Source organism: Equus caballus, chromosome 1 (assembly GCF_041296265.1).
Source record: "Equus caballus isolate H_3958 breed thoroughbred chromosome 1, TB-T2T, whole genome shotgun sequence".
NCBI classification, from domain to species: domain Eukaryota; kingdom Metazoa; phylum Chordata; class Mammalia; order Perissodactyla; family Equidae; genus Equus; species Equus caballus.
In genome coordinates this window covers 103,599,740-103,625,572 of record NC_091684.1, presented here as the reverse complement: position 1 = coordinate 103,625,572, position 25,833 = coordinate 103,599,740, and the positions used below count along the sequence as shown (strand labels likewise).

Here is a 25,833-nt window from a genome sequence, read left to right as displayed (position 1 = left end):
ACAGCCAATCACAAGTGCCGGGGTGGGGCGGGGATGGGGACGCGGACGCGGGGTAGCGCCCGGCGGAAAATGTCGCGGTCGGGGCCGGCCTGGCCGCCGGCGGCCCTGGCAGACGAGCAGCCCGACAGCCTGGAGGGCTGGGTGCCGGTCCGCGAGGACCTCTTCGCCGCACCCGAGCGCCACCAGCTGCGCTTCCTTGTGGCCTGGAACGACGCGGAGGGCAAGTTCGCCGTGACCTGCCACGACCGCACGGCGCAGCGGCGGCGGCGCGAGAGGAGCCGGCTGGGGCAGCAGCCCGAGCCCCAGCCCGTGCCCGGGGCCGCCGCGCCCGCGCCCAGCTGGGCCGGCCTGCTCTCGGCCGCCGGGCTCCGCGGCGCGCACCGGCAGCTGGCGGCGCTGTGGCCGCCGCTGGAGCGCTGCTTCCCGCCGCTGCCGCCGGGGCTGGAGGCGGGCGGCGGCGCCTGGAGCCTGGGGCGCGGGCTCTGGGCGCTGCTGTGGCCGGCGCCCGCGGGCCCCGGCGAGGCGGCGCTGCAGGAGCTGTGCGCGCAGCTGGAACGCTACCTGCGCGAGGCGGCCGGCGGCTGCGGCGGGGCGGCGGTGCGCGCCGCGCTCTTCCCGGCCGACGGCGCCGAGGTCGACTGCGAGAGCCCGCGCGCCTTCCGGGAGCGCGCCCTGCGCGCGCGGTGCGCCGAGGCGGGCGCGCGCCTGCGCCAGGTACGCCGGGTCCCCGCCGCGGGCCGTCCCGGGGGCGGGGCTGGGAAGAGGCGCTTTCCAGTCGGACCCGGGCAAGGGGCGCGTGGGCGCGGGGGCGCAGGGACGCAGGGCCCATCGCCCATCCCGGGGGAAGGGACCAGGAAGGGGCGGCTCCCGGTCGGACCGGGGGAAGGGGCGCAGGGGGTGCGGGGGCGCGGGGGCGCAGGGCCCGTCCCAGGGGAAGGGGCGATTCCCGGTCGGACTGGAGCAAGGGGCCCGGGGACGCAGGGGCGCGGGGCCCATCCCGGGGGAAGGGACCAGGAAGGGGCGACTCCCGGTCGGACGGGGGAAAGGGGCACAGGGGTGCAGGGCACATCCCCGGCCGGGCGCCGCGGGAGGCCTGGCGCGAGGGCAGACCGAGTTAAAGCAGCAGCGGGGCGGGCCCTCCACCTTTGCACCGACGATGCTGGCCCAGCAGGCTGTGGTGACGGGAAATGCCAGAAAGTATCGAAAGCAAAACTGGAAATGTCCCTTCTACGTAGGGAAGAATGACACAGGCTAAGTGTAAACAGGTCCGCGTTCTGTGTGCTAGGGCAGATCAGTGATGGGGACAGACGCGTTAGAGGGTGAAAGGGCCTCTAGGAGACTGGTTTTTAAACTAATAAAGACTGGGTCAAACGGAAAGCCGACAGGAAGTGAGCCTTGTTCCTCAATTTGGAACAGCAACAACAGGAGTGCGATTTTAAGCTTGAAAGAGATCATTTCAGAGACCGAGCTCTTCATAATTGGAGGGGTGAACTTATAAAACTTAAGGGGAGGAGGAATACAAGTTTACAGAGGGTTTAGGAGAAAATATGGCGTCTATATCCACAGTTTACTCAGGAGAGCCAAGTTTAGCGCTGTCTCCTTCACCCTGGACGTGTCCTCTTGCTGGCCCTTTCTCCTTACAGGCCATTCTTAATCTGGATGATTTTTCCGTGCATTCTTTTGAGGAAGAGGGGGTGTAAGAGAAGCATTCAGCCGCATTGCACAATCTTAATTATATCCTCTCAAGCTAAATATAGAATGAGCTTTTTATTTATTTTTTATTGAGGTCACATTGGTTTATAACGTTATCTGAATTTCAGGTGTACGTGATTATATTTCGACTTGTGTGTAGACTACGTCATGTTCATCACCGAAAGTGTAGTTGCTGTTGGTCACTGTACACATGCGCCCCTTTACCCCTAGAATGAGCTTTTGAAATTAAAATGGTTTTATCCAAAGAGTTAGTGATGTCATTTTATACTGTGCTTTTATGTGTAAATATCTGCACACCCACTTCTCATGGGTTGATTTCACTTTATAATATGAGGAAACCACAGGGCAGTTTCAGGCCAGGCAGCTTTTTTATTTTTTTGGAGCAAGATTAGCTTGAGCTAACATCCGCTGCCAATCCTTCTCTATTTGCTGAGGAAGACTGGCCCCGAGCTAACATCCATGCCCATCTTCCTCTACTTTATGTGTGGGACGCCTGCCACAGCATGGTGTGCCAAGCGGTGCCATGTCTGCATCCAGGATCCGAACTGGCGAACCCCGGGCCACCGAAGTGGAACATGCGAACTTAACCGCTGCACCACCGGACCGGCCCCGTGCCAGGCAACTTTTGATCCTCAACTTTATCGTTTTGTATCAGACAAGTTTTTATGTTTTAGACACTTGGTTTCTCACAGAGAGAAGTGCTTTTTCCTTAAATGAACATATTTCTGTTACTATCGTAAAAGTTGTAGTTTACCCAAATCGAAGTTCATTCGTGGGTATTATAGCACCAGTATAGTTCATACTATTGAGTTGGCTTTTCACACTGGTGCAGGCCTCCTGTTTACCTGGAACTTAAAAATGGAGGATGGTGGAGGGCTTAAAGCCACAGTGTACCACATCCATGGAAAGGTGTATAAATAATACCTCATTTTTAGAGTAGAAAAGCAATTGATTCTAGAATTAGACCAATTGCTAATATTGCTGGTATATATAAAATGAAGCTGAATGTCTTGAATTCTTCTGAATAGCCTAAGAAATAGGACTGAAAATGACCAGTTTGTGTTAAGTTTACTTTTGTGTGTGTGTGTGTCTTAATTTTCTTCAGGGAAAATTTTGCTTTTTTTAAAAAAAATACTACTTTTGTCACCTGGATGAAACTACAGCTGAACGTAGATCACTTTATCTTTGTGTATATGCATGGAAATAGAAGAATTTAAGCATGTATTGACTGGAAAAAAACTCTATTCTTTTACTCAATTTTATTTTTCTTCTCCTGGGGGTAAGAGAATTTCTTACCAAATGAGTTTATCTAGATTATATACCGCTCAGTTTATTTTCTACACTGTGTCAGAAGAAGCGCTCTGCGGAGACCAGGGCCACAGCTAGAGTCGTGACTCTGTAAATGAGTCTGCTCTGCTGGGGGCTTGGTGGTAGTATTCACCTGGGGAATTAAGAGAGTCAGCGTGCTGCAGAAACACGGGGCGTTTCTATAACGTCCTCATGAGCTTTTAAAACAGGAGTACAGCCTCACTAAACCTTTATGATCAGAACAGCAGTGACGAAATATCATCCACAATCTACAACCCGGAGATGACCACTGCTAATATTTGATGCTTCTTTCAAGTCTTCTTTCAGTACTTCGTACGTAGTTGAGATAAAGTTTCCAGTTCTGCTTTCTCCACCATTTATTACTATAAAGTCCCTCTGTTATTAAACAACGTCCGAAAGCACAGGGCTGAGTGACTCCAGTAATGCTATCCCGGCACGGCTATACCGTGATTTATTTAACCATTCTTGTTTTATTGAGCATTTTGGTTACCCAAGAAAACAGCATTTTCATATTTAATCAGTTTTTAAATTGACATATTAAGGTTTAGAATATTAAGGTTTCTTTTGCTTAGTTTGTTTCGTGTAATCTTATAAATGCTGTCCATATTTGACCTTCTAGGTTCTTCAAGGACATGAAAAGGCTGACACCATGGTAGCATTGATGCAAGTCTATGGAGAGGAAGATGAGGCATACCAGGAGTTAGTGACTATGGCGACCGCCTTCTTCCAGTATTTACTGCAGCCGTTCAGGCATATGCGAGAAGTAGCGGCTTCATGTAAGCTTGATATTCTGGTATGTTTTCTTTATATTTTTATTTTATCAGATTTACTATGTGTTACATATTTTCTTTAGTCGCATTTAAGATTCAATCTGTGTTTGTGCTTTGGGTTCACCCTGATGTTTAGACGATGTAAATATATCGAATTTATTTTTGAAAATTGATAAAAATGAAGACATTTTTACATTGGTCATCTTCTTAATACATTAAGATTTTTGCAGATCTTAAGGGTTAAACACTTTCTTTGCTGATGACTTGCTTTCGATCTGATGCCTATTTACTTTAGCTGATTTTCAGTCTCTAAGGACCCATGAGCATCTCTTAGAAATAGGATGAAAATTTTATTAGCAAGGCCCTGGATTGTAATCGAGTCATTTAAACTTTAGTAAATGCTGTTCTCGCTCTTACTTCGTTGAGCCATGGAACAACCCTGTAACGCCAGTTGGAATAGGCGTGGTCATCCCAGTGGTACAAGTGAGTCCAGAGCACAGAGGGGTTAAATAGCTGTCTTTGGGTCTCAACCAGCTGGCATCAGAAGACGTCCCAGAGTCTGTTGATCTTTGCCCCCTGCACTGGGCGTCCTTCCACACAGGTACCCGTGACCCCCGCCAGGCTACTGTACCGTAAAAACGCCATCATGTTTAGATGAAATTCATGCCTCTCTAACCTGTGGAGAAAGTTGTTCTGTTCACTGTGTTGAAAGTCTATTATTTGGATAGTCTTTACTTCTTGTATATTTAAGTGAAAGACTTTTGGGGCTGGCCCGGTGGCGCAGCGGTTAAGTGCGTGCATAATGCTTCTCGGCGGCCCGGGGTTTGTTGGTTCAGATCCCGGGTGCAGACATGGCACTGCTTAGCACGCCATGCTGTGGCAGGCGTCCCACATATAAAGTAGAGGAGGATGGGCATGGATGTTAGCTCAGGGCCAGACTTCCTCAGCAAAAAGAGGAGGATTGGCAGTAGTTAGCTCAGGGCTAATCTTCCTCAAAAAAAAAAAAATAAACAAATGAAAGACTTTTTATTTTTTTTCAAGGTATGCTTTTATTTTTTGGGGGGAGAGGAAGATCAACCCTGAGCTAACATCTGTTGCCAGTCTTCCTCTTTTTTTTTTTCCTCCTCAAAGCCCCAGCACATAGTTGTATATCCTAGTTGTACATCCTTCTAGTTCTTCTGTGTGGGACGCCACCCCAGCATGGCTTGAGGAGCAGTGCTAGGTCAGTGCCCAGGATCCGAACAGGGGAACCCTGGCCGCCAAAGCAGAATGTGTGAACTTAACCACTATGCCGCTGGGCCGGCCCCTTTTCTTTCTTTAAATAACAGCTTTATTGAGATATAATTCACAGACCATACAATTCGCCTATTTAAAGTATACCATTCAGTGGTTTTTAGAATATTCAGAGTTGTGCAATCATCACCACTGTCTGATTTTAGAACATTTTCATCACCCCAAAAAGAAACTCCATACCCATTAGCAGTCACACCACATTACCCCCAACCCTCCCGATGATAGGCAACCTGGGGATTTCCACCTCTGTAGATTTCCCTGTTCTGGACCTTTCATGTTGTATGAGACCATGCAACACATGGTCCTTTGTGTCACTCCTTTCGTATAGCATAATGTTTTCAAGGTCCATCCATGTCGTATCGTGTATCTGAACTTCATTTCCTTTTATTGCTGAATAATATTCACTATATGGATATAGCATATTTTACTTATCCATTTAGCAGTTGATGGCCATTTGGGTTGTTTCCACTTTTTGGCTATTATGAAGAATGCTGCTGTGAACATTTGTGTGCAAGTGTCTATGTGGACATATATTTTCATTTATCTTGGATATATACCTGGGAGTAGAATTGCCGGGTCATATGGAAACTCTATGTTTAACCTTTTAAAGAACTGCCAGACTGTTTTCCAAAGCAAATGCATTTTACATTCCCACTGGCAGTCAATGAGAGTTCCAATTTGTCCACATCCTCGCCAACACTTGTTCTTGTCTGCCTTTTTGATTTTAGCCTTCCTAGTGGGTATGAAGTGGGATCGCATTGTGGTTTTGATTTACATTTCCCTTATGGCTAACCTGTGTATTGTTCTTATGTTACTAACTTTGTAGAAGAATTGGATGCTGGGTGACATAGTACATGTCATAATGGTGAATGTACAGGTTTTCCTATCTTTTAGGTTATTGTATTACTTTTGCCCTTCAGAAGAGAATCACACTATAGAAAAGCTTCTTGCCACGTCCCTAAAAAAGCCATAGCAACAGCTAACCCTTGAGTGTGCCAGGCCGTATGCTGAGTGCTCAACAACCCAGATCTCATTTAAGCAATTGCTTATTGGTATCAATAGAGAAACATAACTTGACAGCATTTCTCTCTAGAAAAAGTTATTCTAGTAATGCAAAGTGAAAGTAGGTTTTTTAAAAAAATTTATGCCCCAGAGTATCCCTCTGTCTTCCAGGTGGTGGCCAGCTTAGAGCCTTATTCATACTCAGTAAGAAACTGCTGAATGAATGAAATTTAATTGCTTATGTGGTAGTAATAAAAGTAGTTGAAATAATCCACGTGACCAGTTTCCTTTCAATTCCTAATGGCCCTACATTAGTATTCTCTCTTACTCATACAAGTTTCCCTTCTTTCTGTAGAAGTCCTTGGAGGAAGATGATCTGGGTCCTAAAAGGATAGTCGCCTTGCAGATGGAAGCCCAAGAATGGACCAGTCGGGCCGAAGAAGCTATTGTCTCTATTCAAGATATTACAGTGAATTATTTTAAAGAAACAGTAGAAGCCTTAGCAGGTAATAATTTAAAATGCTATTCTAAGATATGTGTAATTTTCATTTTATTCAAAAAACATTTGAGTGCCTCTTAAGCACCGGACACTGTGTTTTCTAGGTACTGGGGATTCAGTACAAGGATAACTATAAACAGACACTGTACAGTCTGGTGAGGGGAGCGACATCTTAATTATGTGTTTGTTCAAACATGGAAAATGGCAGTGGCAAGAAGCCACGTGAAGAAGAGAAACATGGGGCTCTGAGAGCCCACGAGAGAGAAATGAGGCTCAGTCAGAGTGGTCAGCGAAGGCACCTGAGAAGTGGCGCTTGCCCTGAGGTCTGAAGGGTAAATGGAGGTCGAGAAAGCAAAGAAGTGAAGGAAGAGTGTTCCGTGCAGGAGGAATAGCATTTACAAAGGCCCTGTCTGGCTTGAGGGACCGTGGCAAGTTTGAGGAACTTAAAGAAGGCCCGTGGGGCCGGAGCACAGTGTGGAGCGTGCGGTGTGAGAGGATGCTGGCCAGACAGGCAGGGAGGAGACCATGGGTCTGGTGGCTGGGGGAGGACTTTTGTCTGATCTTAAACCATTGTCCATAACAGTCCCAAAGACGAAACAATGTAATGTGTGTCATCAGTTTGTCACATTACCGTCCGTTCATAAAATGGAATACCACGCAGCTATTAAGCATAATTCTCTGTGTCTATTTTTGTGAATGGCAACAGTTCCATGATATATTAAGTGAAATAAACAAGTTATAAAGCAGAATGATGATCATAGTAAGGGGGGTTTTTTTGGTCAAAATATCTATATAAGCCTGTCTAGCTAGACATAGAAACAGTCCAGAAGGATATGCACCAAAGTGTAAGAAGCAATTGCCTCAAGTAGGTGACATTCATGGTTTATTATTTCCTTCTTTTTTTAAAAAATAAAGTATCTAAAACTTTATACCAATGACCATGTACTATTTTTGTGACAATAAAAAAGTCATTAAAATACGATAATTTTTCCTTTAAGAGGATGTTTTGCAGTTAATATGGGAGGCAATAAACAAAGAATTAGCTCAGGATAAATTTTTCCCTTTTTAACGGGTTGTAATTATGTTTTATTTGATTAATTATAATCCAACAGAAATGCAGAAACAAATGGAACAGGATGAGAAGAGATTTGGCCCAGCTGCCTGGGCCACGGCAATTCCCAGGTTCGAAAAACTCAAGCTGATGTTCTCCCGAGAGACGCTGCAGCTCATGAGGGCCAAGGAGCTGTGTTTGAATCACAAAAGAGCTGAAATTCAGGGAAAGGTAGGACAAAGATGAGTGTAACTTTGTTTTAAAAATAGACTTTTATTGGGGCTGGCCCTGTGGCCGAGTGGTTAAGTTCGCGCGCTCCGCTGCAGGCGGCCCAGTGTTTCGTTGGTTCGAATCCTGGGCGCGGACATGGCACTGCTCATCAGACCACGCTGAGGCGGCGTCCCACATGCCACAACTAGAAGAATCCACAACGAAGAATATACAACTATGTACCGGGGGGCTTTGGGGAGAAAAAGGAAATAATAAAATCTTTAAAAAAAAAAAAAAAATAGACTTTTATTTCAGATAGCACCTTTCTTTCCAGGCCTTGTTAAAGCCTTCCCTTCTTCCCTTATTGATGAGAATTTAGAGACTATGGAAGGTTGGCCATAAAGTTTCCATTTGGTCTAGATGTTTTTGAAAGACTGTATTGTAGGATTCACTTGATAGTAACATTGAGCTCAGTGCTGAAGTAGGTAATATACTCTAAAGTCAATCAAGCAGTGTTTTCAGCACGTCTTTAGAATAACCAGAGGGGCTTCATCCTAAGGTCGCAGTCACTTAGATTCTTTCCTGTAATGTTATCACTTTAAAGCAGAAAACATTGTAAATACCTTATTGCCATTTATTTTTCTCAAACCCTAAATGTTGTCATATGTTTCAAGGTGAGAGAAAGTATTTGTAATAAATGTTGAAGAAGGCATTTTTGTTTCGTTAAATGAAACGGAAAAGTGTTTCTTCTCTCTTTGCTTTTTTATATTTGGTACTGAGCGAGGAATAGAAAATAGCTCGAATACTTCTAATGTTTGCTTTTAATATACTAATTATTTTAACTGGCTCTTATTTTTTTTTTCATAAAAACAAGATGGAAGATCTTCCAGAACAAGAAAAAAATATAAATGTTGTAGATGAATTAGAAATACAATATTATGAAGTTCAATTAGAACTATATGAGGTTAAATTCGAGATATTAAAATATGAAGAAATACTGCTTACTACACAGTTGGACTCTATTAAAAGACTTATAAAAGGTAAAATTTATATTTAAATATATATATTAAAATGCTTAAATTACACATTCAGGGAAATACAGACCATATTATCAGTTACTTCTTGTACATTGTCTAAAACATTCTACTGAAATTTGCTAAATAAAATTTCCTTTCAGTATTTTCATTATTCAGATAACATATTCTTTGTTAAACACACAGCAAAACAAAGAAAGGAAAACTGTTATTAACCCCAGTTCCGTCATCTAGAGTTACTTAGGAATAACAGTTTGCTGTATAGCTTTCCAGCCTTTTTTGTATGCTGATGTATATAAATAAATACGAATTTTGTAAACCAAAACTATATATCCTGTTCAGTAACCTCTTTTTCTTGTAATGCATGATAACCATCTTTCCACCTCAGTGAGTAATGAAACATCAACATTTTTAATGGCTGCATAGTATTCCAGTGTATGGCTACCCCGTGATTTTCAGTTCTTCACTGTTAGGAACAGCAGTGTCATGTGAAGAACCTTCCTTTGTACATGTCTTTGTATAGACGACAGATTATTTCTTTGGAATAAATTTCTAAAGATGGAATCATTGGGTCAAGCACAATGCAAACGTATTTTGACACATATCTGTTAAAACAACACCTCCACAGTCATTTGGTGCACATTTTTTCCTCCCCTCTAGTACTTTCTGATTTCTAAATTTCATACTACCTGATGGCCCTCTAGACAGGTTGCACAAAATGATACTCCCATCCACAGATTATGAAAATATCTGTGTCTCCATGCTTATATCATTCTTTTAAATTCTTGCCTACTTGGTAGAAAGAAATGGCATCTTCTAATTTTCATTTATTTAATTATAAGTGATGTTGAATGCAATTTTGTACGTTTACAGGCCACTTGTATTTCTTTTATTCCATCTTTTATTTGTGGTCTTTGCCCATTTTTCTTTGGAATGTTCCCTTTCCATATTATGGATATTACTCTATTATCTGTAATATGTTGCAAATAATGTCTCCTTGTCATTGGCTTTTTCTTGCCTTGCAGAAATATTTAATTTTTATGAAGTCCTATCTATCAATCTTTCTGCTTTTGGTGTTCTACCTGGCAAAGTCCTCCTTAACCCCAAATTATATCAATATATACTTATGTTTTCTTTTAGTATTTTTATGATTTTGTTTTTTAGAACATTTAGCCCTTTAATCCAGGTGAAATTTATTTTGATGTAGGTAGGAATCTAACTTTTCCCTCCAAATTGTTAGCAGTCCCAGTCATTGGTTGTAAGAACATTTTCCCCTACTGCTTTGACTTGCCGCCTGTTTCACATGCAGAATTATTATATTTGTTTTGCTCTGTTGATGAATTAGTTGCTTTCATTGATTCGTGAGTGGCTTCTGGTACTGGTACCGTGCTGCTCCTGTTACTGTGCTGTGGAGGGATGTTTTAGTACCTGGTAAAGCAAGTACCTCCTTCATTCCTCTACTTTTCCCCGAGTTTTTGGACTATTCTCACTCTTTCATTCTTGCAGATGAACTTTAGAATCATTTTGGCAAGTTCAAAACAAAAAAACAAAAAACTCTTTGGAATTTTTATTGGGATTCTGCTTAAAATTAGAGATTAATTTGGGGAGAATTGTCATCTTTTCAGTTTTGAATCTTCCCATCCAAGAACATGGTAGGTCTCTCCATTTACTTAAGTCTTTTTTCCCCTAAAGTTCCTCCCAGTTTAATAATTTTCTTCACATAGATCCTGAACATGTAATTTAATCCTAAGTATTCAAAAAACTTTACGGTAGTGTCAGGTCATAAGCATTGTACATATTTAGGAAAAACTTCTATTAGAAAAAAGTTAATCTGGAAGGACACATGCCAAATTGTTCAGAATGTTTTCCTCTGAGAATGAGTTTTGAAAGGTTTGGGGAAGGAAGAAAATTTCACTTTTTATTTTTATGTACTTTTGTAGGGCTTGAATTTGTTGCAATTAGGATGCATTTAAAAAAAATGAATATGTAATCAAGATTAAATATCTTTGGGGCCAGCCCAGTGGTGCAGTGGTTGAGTTCACACGCTCCACTTCGGCAGCCCGGGGTTCACCAGTTTGGATCCCAGGTGCGGACCTCCATACCGCTAATTGGGCCATGCTGTGGCAGGCGTCCCAGGTATAAAGTAGAAGATGGGTATGGATGTTAGCTCAGGGCCAGTCTTCCTCAGCAAAAAAAAAGAGGTGGATTGGTGGCAGATGTTAGTTCAGGGCTAATCTTCCTCAAAAAAAAAAAGATTAAATATCATTAAGGCACCTTAATGATATACTGCTGGTAAACTGTAAGTTGCCTTTCTAGAGGACAATTTGACAATAGTTATCAAGAGCCTTAAATAAAGGAAGTCATAAAAAGTGTACACAAAGATTTATATTCAGAGATGTTCATCATGGTGAAATTGATAATAATGGAACATTGGATAACAACAGAGAATCCTTAAGTTAGAGAATACTGTGTTGCCATTAAAATTATATTCCCATCACACGGAAAATGTTCTCCAAGAATTCTGTTTATTGATATGTGTAGCTATATAAGTAGAGTGCATGTGTGTGTGTGTATGTGTGTACACATATACATACATAAGCGTTAACAATGCTTCTCCTTGGGTGGTGGAATTAGAAGTGATCTTTACTTTCCTTACATTAAAAAAAAATTTATGCATTATTTTTAAGAATAAAAACATGTTTTTAAAAAATCATCAATATGTTTTTAGATAAGCAAGATGAAGTTGTCTATTACGATCCGTGTGAAAGTCCAGAGGAACTTAAAGTCATTGATGCTGTGATGGGGCTGCAGGAGGAGAAGAATCTGGAGCTGAAAGAACTCAGCCGGCAGTGCCAGCGGCTGGAGTCTAGACGGGGCCGGATCTGCGCCAGGAGAGCCCACCTCCGGAGCAGAAAGGCAGGGGCGCCTAGCAGCTTTCTTTTCTTTCTCCTTCCAGGAATTTCTTCTTTTATGAAAGATAGAGAAGTATTGAAAATAAGCCTTTTACCAGAGCTTAATTCTTTGTGTTTATGTAGATATCAGTGGCTACAATTAAAATATATTTTAAATAATCTTCTTTCAAAAGATTCTTTTTCTTTTTGGATTTAAGCATTTATCATAATCTCTAGATTTTAATTAATTCATTCGACAACTATTTGTTGAATGCCCGTTATGTACACAGGTATTTAAAAAATCACATTAGATAGAAACTTCTAATAATAAGCTATAATAAATTCTAAAATTTTATTGCAAAGTTGATTATAAAATATCAGTCAGAGATAATACTCAGTTTATTTGAATCCTTATATTGGGTATGTGATTTTTTTTGGTTAATTTTTAAAAACTCCATGATTACATAAAATGGTAACATCCTAAGAACTGTTAAGCACAGCTGAAATGTGGTTTTTAACATCATTTTTCCAGTATTTGTAGGTGGGATATGCTTTTGTAGGCTTTTGGAAGTATTATTTGTAACCTTATGGGGAAATGTGTTTAAAACAACTGCACTGAAACATTCTTAGGATGCATCCCACTTAGGAATGGGGGGCGGCCTCTGTGTCCTCTCATTTCCTCTGGGTTGGAGGATTTGCTTTTTCATCTCGCTAAGCGCTCACTCACAGCTGTGGCCTTCCCGACGGGGAGCAAGTGATCCCCGTTAGCAGTGGCCCAACAGCCCGTATCACGTGACTGAGGCCATGGCGGGAACTCTGATTGACGAACGCCGTACACCACAGCCCAAGTGCAGTGCTTTCTCTATTCATGTTCTGTGCTGTAGCCCATGGTAATATTAAAGACCATGTGGGTGATTTATCTTGCTTCACCAGGATCAATGCAAAGAAAATCATCGCCTCAGATTACAACAGGCCGAAGAAAGTAGAAAATATTTTCATCAGCATCATAGTATTCAGATGGTGAGTGGCTGAAGAGCAATGTGTATATTTGCACCATGTGACACACCGGCTTCACTTTGTGGGGCCTGGCGCTCTGCCGCCCCGGACCCGCCTCCAGCTGTCAGCCTTGACCCTGGGGAGACCGCGCGGTCCAGCCCCGCAGCCCGGGGAGCCGCCGCCTCAGTGGTGGGGAGGGTCACGGCTCCTATCTTTCTCCAGAAAGAAATTTTATTTTGAGATAATTTTGAGAAAAATCTTATTTTGAGAAATTTACAAATATGTTTGTTTAAATATAGAAAAGAAACAAGATAAAAGAAGAGGAGCAGAAGAAAAAAGAATGGATACACCAAGAACGCCAAAAGACACTCCAACGAGTGAGGGCATTTAAGGAGGTAAGTTCCAGAACTCAACTCACCTCACCTCACCTGCGTTTTCTGGAGAAATAAATGAAGATCACTCATCCTAGGAGAAAAGTATAAAGTATTACGAACAGCTGATTTGGAACACAAAATGTTCCCCAAATGCCGTTATTTTTAGTATGTAAATAAAACCCAAAAATATTAGAACACCAAGATATTTCGACATTGCCACACGCTAGGGGTCCTGCTGTCCCCTCCCGACCAAGTGGTGCTGACTCTGCCCACCTTGTGTCAACCTGCAGGGAAAACCGAAAATAGTTAAATTGCCCTCAACACTAGCTGGCTTTTTCCTCATTTGTAATAAAGAATTCTTTACAGTGCAGTCAAGGGAACACTGTAACATCAGTAAAGCGCTCTGTGAAAAGTGAATGGAGGGGCCGGCCCGGTGGTGCAGTGGTTAAGTTTGCATGTTCCGCTTCGGCGGCCCAGGATTCGCCAGTTCGCATCCTGGGTGCAGACATGGCACCGCTTGGCACGCCATGCTGTGGTAGGCGTCCCACATATAAAGTAGAGGAAGATGGGCACGGATATTAGCTCAGGGCCAGTCTTCCTCAGCAAAAAGAGGAGGGTTGGTGGCAGATGTTAGCTTAGGGCTAATCTTCTTCTTCAAAAAAAGTGAATGGGTTTTAAAAAAAAGCAGTAAATACTTATTTAAGAATAACATTAAACATGTTGAATATAAAACATAAACCTGTTCTCATCACACACACCTTCACAAAGACCCCAGTATACTGTTGCCCCCAGAAGAGGAAACAACCCACTCCCAGACAAGATTCTGGAATAAGGTATTGAAGCTGTGCTGTGTGACACCAGCAAGAAGAGTAGGGGCCACTGGAGACAATGAATCATGACATACAAACTTTATCTTCTTTTCTGATATGCTTACTACTCTGACCATCACTGAGTGCCTACTGTATACCAGGCACTGGGCTAGACACTCACATTGCTTCTCATTTAATTCCTAAAACAACTTTGAGAGATGTTATCATCGCTGCTTTACAGATGAGTAACTGAGACTCAGAGTGGCTTCCCAGCTCAGCTCCAGGGGATACAGAGCCAGGGCTAGCTTCAGAGTCGCAGTAGGAATTCTCCAACCTGGGTGGCACCTCAGGATCCCCTGGGGGGCTTCTAAAAAGTAGCGATGCTCAGATGCCACCTCCAGAGACTCTGACTTAATCGTACTGGCTGAGGTCCTGGGCGTGAACCCAGGTGGGAAGGCTGAACGGAAGGGGAGCTCCCTGAACACCGGATGAACGTGGAGCTGATGAGGGGAGAGTCCCTGGTCAGTCAGCCGTCACCAGAGGGTCGTGGTGAGTGGAACCGAGTCAGTGGGAGGAAGGGATTGGAGGGTTCCAAGTCCAGCTCCTTTGCCCTGAACCAGTCGGATCAGGCATCAACTTTTCAAATATGGAGATGGGCGGGATAGACAGGTGGAAGATGACAGAATCAGGCAGCCTAAAATCTCAACAGACTGGAACCATGAGTTAAAAATCTAACAGGTTGACCTCAAATTCGTTTAAGTTGCAGGTTTTCAACCAAAAAACCTGTTATGGAGGTGAACACGGACACAGGGGGCTGGTAGGAAGGAGTGCGTGTGTGGGTTAATCGTAGGGCACAAGAACCTTGAGGATTTAATTTCCTTCAGCTTCACCTGAGTCACTTTCGAGGGAGCTGCAGAAAAGCTCATGTGTTTTTAGAGAGTACAAACAGAAGCACCCTCTGAGGAGTGAGGGAATTCTGTGCTCACCGAGAAGCGCCACCCTCCAAGGGGACAACGCCAGTTCGAGCACATTCGGAAGGGAGCAAGTAGGAGAGGAAGACTGGAAACGAAGTCATGTGATAAATGATACTTGCTGAGCCCAGAAAAGTTGTTTTAAATATCTGAAGGGCCGTTAGGAAGTAAAGGATGTAATTTGTCCTGGGTGAGCCCTCAGGGAGAGAAGGAGAAACTCGACAGGCTGGAGTCACAGCGACATGCTGTGGAGGGGATCCTTGGGTGGCTGGTGATCCTCAGCAGCAGAGGATGACTGAGCAAGCCCTGGAGTCCGGCCCGGAGCTCCTGGGATCGTCATTGTGCTGGTACACTGTCTGACCAAAGCCGCATGATGGCAGCTGCGTGACTAGCAGATGCCTGGGTGAGGTTTGGGGCTGGTTGCCATTGTTTTGCTGTTTGCTCTGGAAAGACTTGGAAGAATGTGAGAGAGAGAGAGAAATGCTCTTGGAGTTTATCAGAATCCCACTTTTGATGTATTTAAGTGTCAAGTTAAACTTGAGTGTTTACGTTTGGTGTGTTTTGGGTTTACGTTTACGTTAGTAGTATCATATTGTATACGTCCTTTCCCAGTTTCTTTTTTCACTTAAATTATATTTTTGAGATGTATTCGTGTTGAGATATGTGCATGTAGATCTAGTTCCTATTAATGGCTACATAGTAGTAACATTTTATGTGTTTTATTGGCTAATCATGCCTTCTTTTTTTAAAGATTGGCACCTGGGCTAACAACTGTTGCCAATCTTCTTTTTCTTCTTCTTCTTCTCCTCAAAGCCCTCCAGTACATAGTTGTATTTATTCTAGCTGTGAGTGCCTCTGGTTGTGCTATGTGGGATGCCGCCTCAGCGTGGCCTGATAAGTGGTGCCATGTCCATGCCTAGGATCCGAACCAGCGAAACCCTGGGCTGCCAAAGTGGAGCGCGCGAACTTAACCACTCGGCCCCGGGGCCGGCCCCAATCAGTGCCTTCTTTAGGGACCCTCCCAACCCCTCAAGGTTAGGTCTTCGTAGGGTTACATTTTTCTTTATCAAGCTAATACCTGAGAGATCAGAACTTTTTAAATTCACATTTTTAAATTATAAAATTTACTCTAAGCCTAAAAGTTAGAGAAAAGAAACATCCATAATTCCTGTTATAATGTCTGCTGGTATTTTTCATGATCTGTCTTTTTACATGGTTATAAATTTTAACACTTCATCATCTGTATTTTTTTAGGATATTTCACAGACTTTGTACTATTTATGATTTTTTATGGCTGCCTAATATTTTAAATAAATTCACCATTTTTTCAAGTAACTTTCTATTTTTGGTATTTAAGGTTTCTGAGATTTCATACTAAAATATTATGAATATTTTCATCTCTATTCTTTCATATCTTTATTTTATTACAGAGAAAGTATTATATCAGAGGATGTAAATGCTTATTTTTTTCTATAGATTTAGTAGCAAGGGTGGCGTACAGAGTGAGAAGGTGGCACTGTGAACAGTCTACTCACAGAAACTCTTCAGGGTTCATTTATTTATAGGAAGCTTCGGCATTTTGATGGTTTGCATTTGTGGCACGTTTCTCACAGCAGTTTTTCATTTTCAGAGATGTCCAGGTCAGTCTCTACAGAAGACCCCTTGCTCAGAATCTGCGGCTCCAAACCTGCCAGGTGGACGTTCCCAGCAGACAGCCTCACCGCCGTCTCGGAGGACGGTGGTAACTCATCAGTCCTGTAGGAAAACCAGACGTGCTCCCACGTCTAACGTTAGCAATGTGAAAGCCCCCGACCATCAGGACTGCCCTGGAAATAGCCCTGTCCAGGTCTTTGTTCCAGTTGGTGACCGAACACACTCCAAATCCAGTGAGGAACTGTCACCCCCGCCACAACCTCCCCCTCCACCACCGCCTCCACCACCGCCGCCCCCACCGCCCCTCCCACCTGGGTCCTTTTCTTCTCAATCTGCAACTCGTCCGAATTTACACTTCGGGACTTCAGTAAAAGATGACCGGCCACTTCCGCTAGTGTGTGAATCGCCTGCTGAAAGACCACGTGATTCCTCAGACAGTTTTCAGTGCCCAGGTAACCCTCTGGAATTCTGCCCCCGCTCCCTGTGGGCTGTTGAGCAGTGGAAGCATTCTAGCCTTAGCAGCCATCATCTCCAGATCAGTCTTTTCCAGAATTCTCTGCAGTCTTAAAATCTTCCAGTGTCTGTTGCCTTAAGTATTACTCTATTATTGCAAAGTTAGCATGGCCTAACTCTGAGGTTGGTCAACGCTAACTCATCTTCAAGGAACCATCTCTATACATTTAATGTCCCATGAGTCAGGATCTCTGAGGCTTTCCTCGGTCTATTTCAGGTTTCTTAAGACTTCAGTCAGTGTTCCATTTTTGCCATTTGAATATTTTTCAGTGTTGCTTTGAATTAAGCTTACTGTTGCATTCTGAGTCCTTAAAACAGAATTAAATTGTTGCATTTTAAGCAAGATTGCATTAAGCAATTAAGCAGTGTTGCTTGGGAATTCTGGTAGAGGAATATCAGCCAGAATATGGAAGGCGGTTCTTGGAGACTGACTGGCAGACTGAGAAACTTTACTGTGGGAAATCTTTCTAAGATGAAGTGGTCAGGGGCCAGCCCCATGGACGAGTGGTTAAGTTCGTGCACTCCACTTTGGTGGCCCCCGGTTTTGACCGGTTCGAATCCTGGGTATGGACATGGCACTGCTCATCAGGCCACACTGAGGCGGCATCCCACATGCCACAACTAGAAGGACCCACAACTAAAAATACACAACTATGTACTGGGGGGCTTTGGGCAGAAAAAGGAAAAATAAAATCGTTAAAATGAAGTGGTTAAAAAAAGGGGGGACCACTTTTTGCCTTTGCAAGTACAGCACAGTGAATACACTTGAATATTTGTTTAAAGAGGGCTGTAGTTCTGACTCATAATTCTGGTCTAGATGTTGACTGTTGAGGAAACTGGCTTAAATCTGCCTGGACTCAGAGCCTGCTGCTTTGGGATATATTTTTGTGTGTGTGTATGTTTTAGATAAATCCTAGCAAAATGCTGTGTACATCTGTTTTAAAGACTATGCTTGAGCACCTCTACCTAGAACGTACAAAGGTACTGTGATCAGTGATGTGAATGATATACAGGTAACAGTTCCAAATGGTGGTTCTGGTTAATTGTGTACTCTAGTTATTCTGAGTTCAAGGTTTCACTGTACTTAGAACCAGGTACAAATGAAAATGTCACACTATGAGGTGGAGACCAAACGGCCCATTTCCGTGGAAGTGTGTGACAACATTGTGTAAATGGAAAGTGAGCGCTTGGATACCTGTGCCTGCACTGGAGTTTGGATGTGGGGTCCTCATTCCCACTGGGCCCATGCACAGTGTTGGGAAGCTCTACTCAACGCGCACACACCGCCTCATCCCACTGGAGAGAATAAGAAAGTGTGAATTCACCCAAAAATGCCCTTGATAGGGAAACTTGGTTTTATTACTCCTAGAAGGGAATTGCAACGTTTAGGTTTAAATCCAGAGAGAAGTAGCATTTTGTTAGCCATCGTGTGGCCTTTCAGTCTTGAACTAGACATAGTCTTGAAGCCATACCTGGAAGGTCTCTAGATGAGCGGGACCTTCCAGTCACGCCCACCTCTGGCTGGTGGTAAAAGATTTTACCCCCTCAGGGGTTTCAAGATGCCAGAGTGAAGCTTCTCCTCACTAAAGCCTCTAAAGTCTGATCTAATTTGTGTTTTGATAGCATTTCACACCCTCAAAAATAGCACGCGTAAGTTACCGCAGGGTAACGTGGGTGGAAGTGAGCACGCTGTGTACGGAGATGAGCCAGGGCCCCCTCCAGGCTCACTGAGCTGCTGGTGGAAGTTTTATGTGGATGGAGCCTTTTTGTGTGTGGAAACCTACACACTTCACTGTCACAGAACGAGTCATCACACTAATATCCAGGACTGAAGTTAGAGAAACACAGCAGGGTGTATTTTTAAAAAAGATTTTTCAAAAGTGGTAAGGGAAGGGGCCGGCCCGGTGGCGCAGTGATTAAGTGCGCACGTTCCGCTTCGGCGGCCAGGGGTTCGCTGGTTCAGATCCCGGGTGCGGACATGACACCACTCATCAAGCCATGCTGTGGCAGGCGTCCCACATATTAAGTAGAGGAAGATGGGCATGGATGTTAGCTCAGGGCCAGTCTTCCTTCAAAAAAAAAAAAAGTGGGAAGGGAAATGGGAGAGATACAGTCTCAGAGGTATCTGAGTCATGCACATCAGGTCAGATTATCTACACCCCAAGCATCCAAAACTCTCATCGGGATCACACAAAAAGATTACAACATCTGTGTTTTGAAAAACAGACTTTCTAACAAAAGCGTCCATGACTGTGCCTGTGAGTTGCTATGGGTTTGAAGTAGTGGAAGGTAAGTGGTCCAGGTAAAATACTATAATTAAACTATCCTGGATTCAAACAGGGAGCTTGTGGTTGATCTTTCTAGCAAATAATCAAAGCATTTGTTTAATGGAAGAATGATTATTTGTTTAAATCACAGCATTGACTGATGTGTGCCTTAATACCTCTAACTACTACAAAAGTGTCTTGGCATCTCAGGGAGAAAGTATGTTTTCTTGATGGTACTTGCTCTCTTTGCTCCATTCAGGCTCTATGGATGAGGTGCTGGCCTCCTTACGGCAGGGCAGAAGCCCCCTCCAGAAAGCGGAAGCACCTGCCTTGCCCCCTCCCCGTGCCTCAGTCAATGAACAGCTTCTGGCTGCCATCCGGCAAGGGGTCAAACTGAAGAAGGTCCACCCTGACCGTGGCCTGAGCCCCACCAGGAAGCCGACCAGCGACCTGGAGAGGAGCATCCAGGCGGCGCTCCAGAGGATCAAGAGAGTGTCTGCTGACTCCGAGCAGGAGGAGGAGGAGGAAGACGAGGAGGAGGACAGGGAGGAGCAGAGCCCCGGCGAGTGGGACCATTAAGCTGTCCCCAAGGCCAGAGGCACCATGCAGTGTGCCACATGGAGCGGTGTGGGCCCCAGGCCTGTTCCTGAAAAGCACGTGTAGGTGCTGGTAGACTGGCCGCAGGACCCCCAACAGGTCAGCAGGGCTTGGGCTGTGACGCTGCAGTTCTTACTTAATGTCCTGGCTCTTAAAACCAGAGACTGTAGTTGGGATCTAAGGACACACAGACAGTATTGCTGGCGTAAGAGAAGAGTATTTATTTTTCACATGGATAATCTAGAACCATTCCCTTATTCTAAAAAATGGCTTCAGTGCTATGGTAAACAGCACTATTAAGGCTACTGACCGTGTCCTCCTGTGTCGGGGGGGTCGTGGTGTCCTCAGAGTTAAAGGTTTGAATGTGAACATTTTAGCAATAATCAGAATAAATTGCTTATATTCAGGAATTGTTTTAAATATTTTAAATACAATTTAAGTATCAAGCACTGTATAAACTCATAATAAAGGACTATTTATAATGCATCAGTGTCACACGTGAGAAAACGAAAACATAACATCTTACCTGATACAAAGCACAGCCTTCCCCACCTGGGTGGGTTTAACCTTTTCAGTACGATTTTAGCTAAACATTTGTTTAAGCAAATACTGTAGCTGGGGGAGGGGTGCTGTTCCTCTCGGGAACTGAGGTCTCGTGCTGGTGTCTCTTCTTCTTGCTTTGGGTTAAAATTGGGAAAGCGGAAGCGGCCAGGGCAAGGCAGCCCACTCGTCTCTCAGATTGTCCAAAGCATCCCCGTACCTCCTAACCCTCCCTCTCGCCGGGGCAATCCCGGGTTTCCACAGAACAAGATGAGTCACGCTCCTTTGTCTCCAAAGAGAAGTTGGTATAGACCAAAATTCTTCCTGCTGCCAGTTTCTTCTTAACTAACTGTGTCCTGTACCAGCCTGAGGGGCCCTGGCCGCGATCGCTGGGAGGGGTTTGGGTCCTTCTTCAGTAGCTGCACCTCGGACCTCCGTGTGTGGCTGGAGATCTGTCAGGTGGCCCACAGGTCTGTCACGTGTCCTCCCTTCCCTGACCTCAAGGGGTGCAGACCCACATCCAGCTCCCGTGAGTGTCCCTCACTCTGTCAGCCTGGGCCCGGGCGCTGGTGTCTGAGGTACCAAGCCGTGACCCTTCATTGGCTCATCCCCTTTGCTCCCTCACAGGTTCCCAGGGGTGCCACACAGGGGGGGTGCCCCCTGCTGGCTACTCCCTGGGCTTCAGTTCCAAATGCTAGAAGCAGGTCAAGTAGCTGTGCCCCAGGCCTTCCCCACCAATTCTCTGGAAATAATGTGATATTTAAAAAAATGGTAAACTCAGAACTTTGTTGGACTTTTTAATGCTTATTTTGCAGTTGGGTATTGTTTTTACTTTAATCACTGTAATTTCAGCATTTTGAGGCTCCAGCAAGCTTATTCCGGCTTGGATGATTCTCACAATTTGCTTTCTAAGGGCTGCCGAAGATGAGAAGCCTTCAAAAAAAAGGGTCCTTCTCAAAAGAGAGTTCTCCCAAATAAAACCACTCGCCCAATTGTCTGCTGCACATGAAAACTTCTTCTTGGAACCCTCTCTCCCTCATTTCCCTCTTCCCCACTTCTTCCAGACAAGCCTTGAAGACAGTCCAAACTCTGGCCTCAGGGAGTTCAGAGCCAAGGAGAGGGGACAGGGTATCTCTCACGGTCTAGCTTCAGACCACTCCAGGCCACCCTCCAGAGCCCTGCCAGTCGTCTCCATCTCTCCCAGAGGACGTCCTTCCCCCTCGCCAGCCCACAAGGTGAGGGCCAGCCACTCGGCATGCTGGACCAAACCCTAAGACATGGCTGCTGTCCCCGGGGCAGCCTCTTCCCCTACCGCAGCATTTCCTCCAGCAGCACCGGGCTGCTCGCTGCCAGCCCCAGACGCCCTGCTCTTTAAAGCATGAGGGTTGCCCCCAGCCCTCTGCCTTGGCATATCCACACCCGTCCTTCAGTCTCAACGCCATAGCTCCCGCCCCTATGAAGTCTTCCCGACCCCCCTTTCTTCTAGTCAACCACTGCACCTTGTCCCGGACTCATCACGCTGCCGCCCCTATCCTCAGCCCTGGCCACAAGGGCAGCCACCATGGCCAGGTTTTATACCCCGAGACAATGGGCCTCTGGCCAAAGCTGATCCCAGGACAGCCAGTCCATAACTGGCAGCATCCTGTGGATTGTGCTGGATTGCAAAACGATGAGTCGGGCCAATCGGGCTCCTTTATTCATTTGCTCAGTTGTTCCCTCTCCAGGATTTGAACTGGGGAATCAAGCAGGTAGCAGCAGGAGCTAGAATCAAGAGTCTTGTGATTGATGCCCTCCCATTATGTGACACTATGCAGTTCAGTGAATTTATACAGCAGAGGTTCTCAAACTGTAAGTATGGAAACTCAGATGAGGAGTGTATTGATGTTCTCTTGCTACCATAACAAACTACTACAAACTTAGAGAAACACAAATTTATGCCTAAAACAACTCACATTTTCTCATCTTACCGTTCTCTAGGTCAGAAGTCCAACATGGGTCACTGGGCTCATATCAAGGTGTTGGCCGGGCTGCCTTCCTTTCTGAAGGCCCTGGGGAGAAGCTATTTCCTCACGTTTTCCAGTTTCTAGCGGCTGCCTGGGTTCCTGGGCCTACAGTCCCTCCCTCCACCTGCAGAGCCAGCCTCCACCTCCATCGCATCTCTCTGATGTGTCTTCCTCATCATCTCTCTTTCTGATCCCAGCCAGGAAAAATACTCTGCTTTGAAGAACTCATATGATTACACTGGCCCAGACAGATAACCCAGGAATCACCACATCTGAAGGTCCATAACCTTAATTACACCTGCAAGGTCCCTTTTGCCATGTAAGGTACGGTATTTGCAGGTCCCAGGAATTAGGATGTAGACATCTGCCAGGAGCCATCATCCTGTCTAGCACAAGGAACTTGCTGGAATGCACACTGCCACAGCCCGACTGCAAAGGTGCTAATCCAGAACGTTTTCCTGGGATGACCTGGAAATGCCAGACGGCTCAGAAACAGCTGGTCTGCAGACTGCCCGTCGAAAAACACTAGTATGCACAAGTCAGGAAAAGGGGGCTGTGAGGAGGGAGGAGGGAGGCAACCTTCCAAGGTTAAGAGTCCTGAAGCCTGAGGTCTCACAAGGTCTTCAGAGTGGCTGGGGGTCACCCCAGCTCTGGCCGTCTGGGGCTGGCAGTGAGCAGCCCGGTGCTGTTGGAGGAAATGCTGCGGTAGGGGAAGAGGCTGCCCCGGGGACAGCAGCCATGTCTTAGGGTGGAGTCCAGCATGCTGAGGGGCCGGCCCTCACCTGGTGGGCTGGCGAGGGAGAAAGGACGTCCTGTGGGGAGAGGCGGAGACGACTGGCAGGGCTCTGGAGGGTGGACTGGAGCAGTTTGAAGCTAGGCCGTAGGAGATAGACTGTCCCCTCTCCTTGGCTCTGAACTCCCTGAGGCCAGAGTTTGGACTGACTTCAAGTGCCTCCTGGGTTGAGATAAGCTTTGGTGTCAGCGCCATCAAGGCAGAATGTGATGAACTGAAAGGCGGGTGCCCCTGTTTCCCCAATCACGAGGTGGCTGGAAAGCAGGATCTATGGGCCTCAACCCACATTGCCATCCTTGTTTTGGCTCAGGAAGTGGCCCCAGGGTACACAAGCCTACCCTTGGGGAGATCGAGGGCCTCCAAATATCTTGCTGGGACGCAAGGGCTTCTGAAAGATTTTTGCCGACTTAAGAACAGACACAAACTTTTTACTGAACTATGTATTTCTACATAAACAACTCTGTTACAACAAAATCAGGTAAAATTCACAAAGGTATACAAGTCTTTAAAGGAAAATATTTTTCCCTTAAATATAAAAAGATAATTTGACAACATACTGAAACACATAAAGCAAAAACTGTTAGAAACACAAAAGAAACAGACAAATACAATAGCAGTGGGAGACTAACATACTTTCCTTAGTCTTTAAATGAATCAAGTAAGTAAAAATTAAAGGTCCATAATATTATAATTAATAAGGTCAAATTAACATATATAGGTTGAATTTTGTTTCCTTTGGAGAATATACAATCTTTTCCAGTTTCCTGGGGATACTTATTAAAATTAACAATTTATTAGGTCCAAAGAAAACATCAATAAACTCCAAAATGCAGAAATTGTACATGCCATACCCTCTTTGATAGCAAGGCAATAAAACTAGAAATTTATAACAAATGTTTAAGACAATAGTATCAGATTATCTGGAAATTAAAATGCATAATTTCAAATAACTTTGGTAAAAAATAAAGTCAATCTGAAATTATAAATTATTTATAACTTGGAACACCATATTTAAAAATTTACGGAATATGGATAAAGAAGTATTCAGAGGAAAAATCATAGCCTTACAATGCTCATAACTGCATCTACTACCAAACAAGAAAAAGTTAAAATGGTATTCAAATTGAGGTGAAAAATAACAATAAAATAAAGGAATAAACAAAAACAAATGAAAAAAATCATAAAATGGTAAAGTAGTAAATTAAGATGTAAGTCTCAGAGATGGTTCTTTAAAAAGACCAATAACATAGACTAATTCTGGAAAAATTAATTAGAATAAAAGGGGGAAGTACAGACAGACAACATTATGAGTGAGAAAGGAGAATAAAAAAACTCTATGTTAGCAAATTTGAAAATCTTAACAGAATCATTATTTAGAAAATTTAAATTGCCAAAAACTTATAGAATAGAAAGTTTGAGGGGACCAATGAGCATGAAAAACACTGAAAAAATTGAGAATTATTTCCTAAAAAGGCACTAGACTTGGACAGTTTTATACATGTTATAAAAACTTCAAGGAGCAAAAAGTTCTAAATATTATTTAAACTTTTCCAGGGCATAGAAAAAAGAGAAAGCTTCCCAAGTTTGTTCTTTCTTTTTTCAAAGATGTTAACACAAACCCAACACCAATATCTGACAAAGAGAGCACAAAAAAATTACACAACTGTCCATTTTAATATATGAAAAATTCCAAAAATAATATGAACCAAATCCAGAATATTTTTCTTATTTTAAAGCTCTTATTTTTATTATACGAGTAATACATGAGCCTTGTAGAAAAACAATCAGAAAATACAGATAAGAACACAAAATAAAAATCTACCATATACTAACCCATCATAAATAACCACTGTTAACATTGAGTGGAGATGAATATTAAAAGAATAATACACCATGACTAAATTAGGTTTTTCTAGAAATGCAGAGAGGGCTTAACATTAGCAAATCTATTACAATGGTTCATCTTAAGCCATAATAGAGAAAAACCATTAGATCATCTTGACAGATGTGAAAAAAAGGCATTTAATAAAATTCCAGCATCCATTACTGATAAAACTTTCAGCAACTAGAAAGAGAAGGGCATAATTGTGATATACAAATTCAAATATTAAGAATATCTAACACTGAGGCAAAGTTATACTTTTGGAGAAACACTAGAGGTATTCTAAGTAAAAAAATATATATAAAGAAGAATGTACACTCCCAGCACAATTATGTATGTGTTATTTTACATCATTCTAAAAGTGCTGAGCAATGTGATGAGATAAGAAAGTAAAATAAGATTTTTGAAAATGTGGGGCCGGCCTGGTGGCGCAGCACATAAGTTTGCACGTTCCACTTTGGTGACCTGGGGTTCGCCGGTTTGGATCCCGGGTGTGGACATGGCACCGCTTGGCAAGCCATGCTGTGGCAGGCGTCCCACATATAAAGTAGAAGAAGATGGGCACAGATGTTAGCTCAGGGCCAGTCTTCCTCAGCAAAAGGAGGAAGATTGGCGGCAGATGTTAGCTCAGGGCTAATCTTCC

General features: G+C 44.0%; 2 protein-coding genes across 2 annotated transcripts in view; one reads left to right on the top strand and one right to left on the bottom strand.

Annotated features, from left to right (window-relative positions):
• The window catches only part of FSD2 (fibronectin type III and SPRY domain containing 2), a 48,306-nt gene extending 47,608 nt beyond the window's left edge, over positions 1 to 698 (bottom strand). Inside the window, exon 1 of the mRNA XM_023627335.2 lies at positions 562 to 698. The gene's annotated coding sequence lies outside the window, so the exon portion shown is untranslated. The remainder of the gene's footprint in view (positions 1 to 561) is intronic.
• On the top strand, positions 32 to 20,456 carry WHAMM (WASP homolog associated with actin, golgi membranes and microtubules). Its single transcript, XM_023627110.2, has 10 exons — positions 32 to 714; positions 3,662 to 3,835; positions 6,463 to 6,613; positions 7,719 to 7,888; positions 8,742 to 8,907; positions 11,630 to 11,817; positions 12,726 to 12,812; positions 13,088 to 13,183; positions 16,573 to 17,047; positions 19,635 to 20,456. The coding sequence occupies exons 1-10, from the start codon at positions 34 to 36 to the stop codon at positions 19,952 to 19,954; spliced, it is 2,508 nt and encodes an 835-aa protein (XP_023482878.2). The 5' UTR covers positions 32 to 33; the 3' UTR covers positions 19,955 to 20,456.
• Positions 20,457 to 25,833: the final 5,377 nt, after the last annotated feature.

Excerpts from the sequence above, each read along its gene's own strand:
- WHAMM (XM_023627110.2), top strand. The coding sequence starts at position 34 with ATGGGGACGCGGACGCGGGGTAGCGCCCGGCGGAAAATGTCGCGGTCG. Across the intron at positions 6,614-7,718 it reads AACAGTAGAAGCCTTAGCAG|AAATGCAGAAACAAATGGAA; the intron begins GTAATAATTTAA and ends ATAATCCAACAG. Across the intron at positions 13,184-16,572 it reads GAGTGAGGGCATTTAAGGAG|AGATGTCCAGGTCAGTCTCT; the intron begins GTAAGTTCCAGA and ends TTTCATTTTCAG.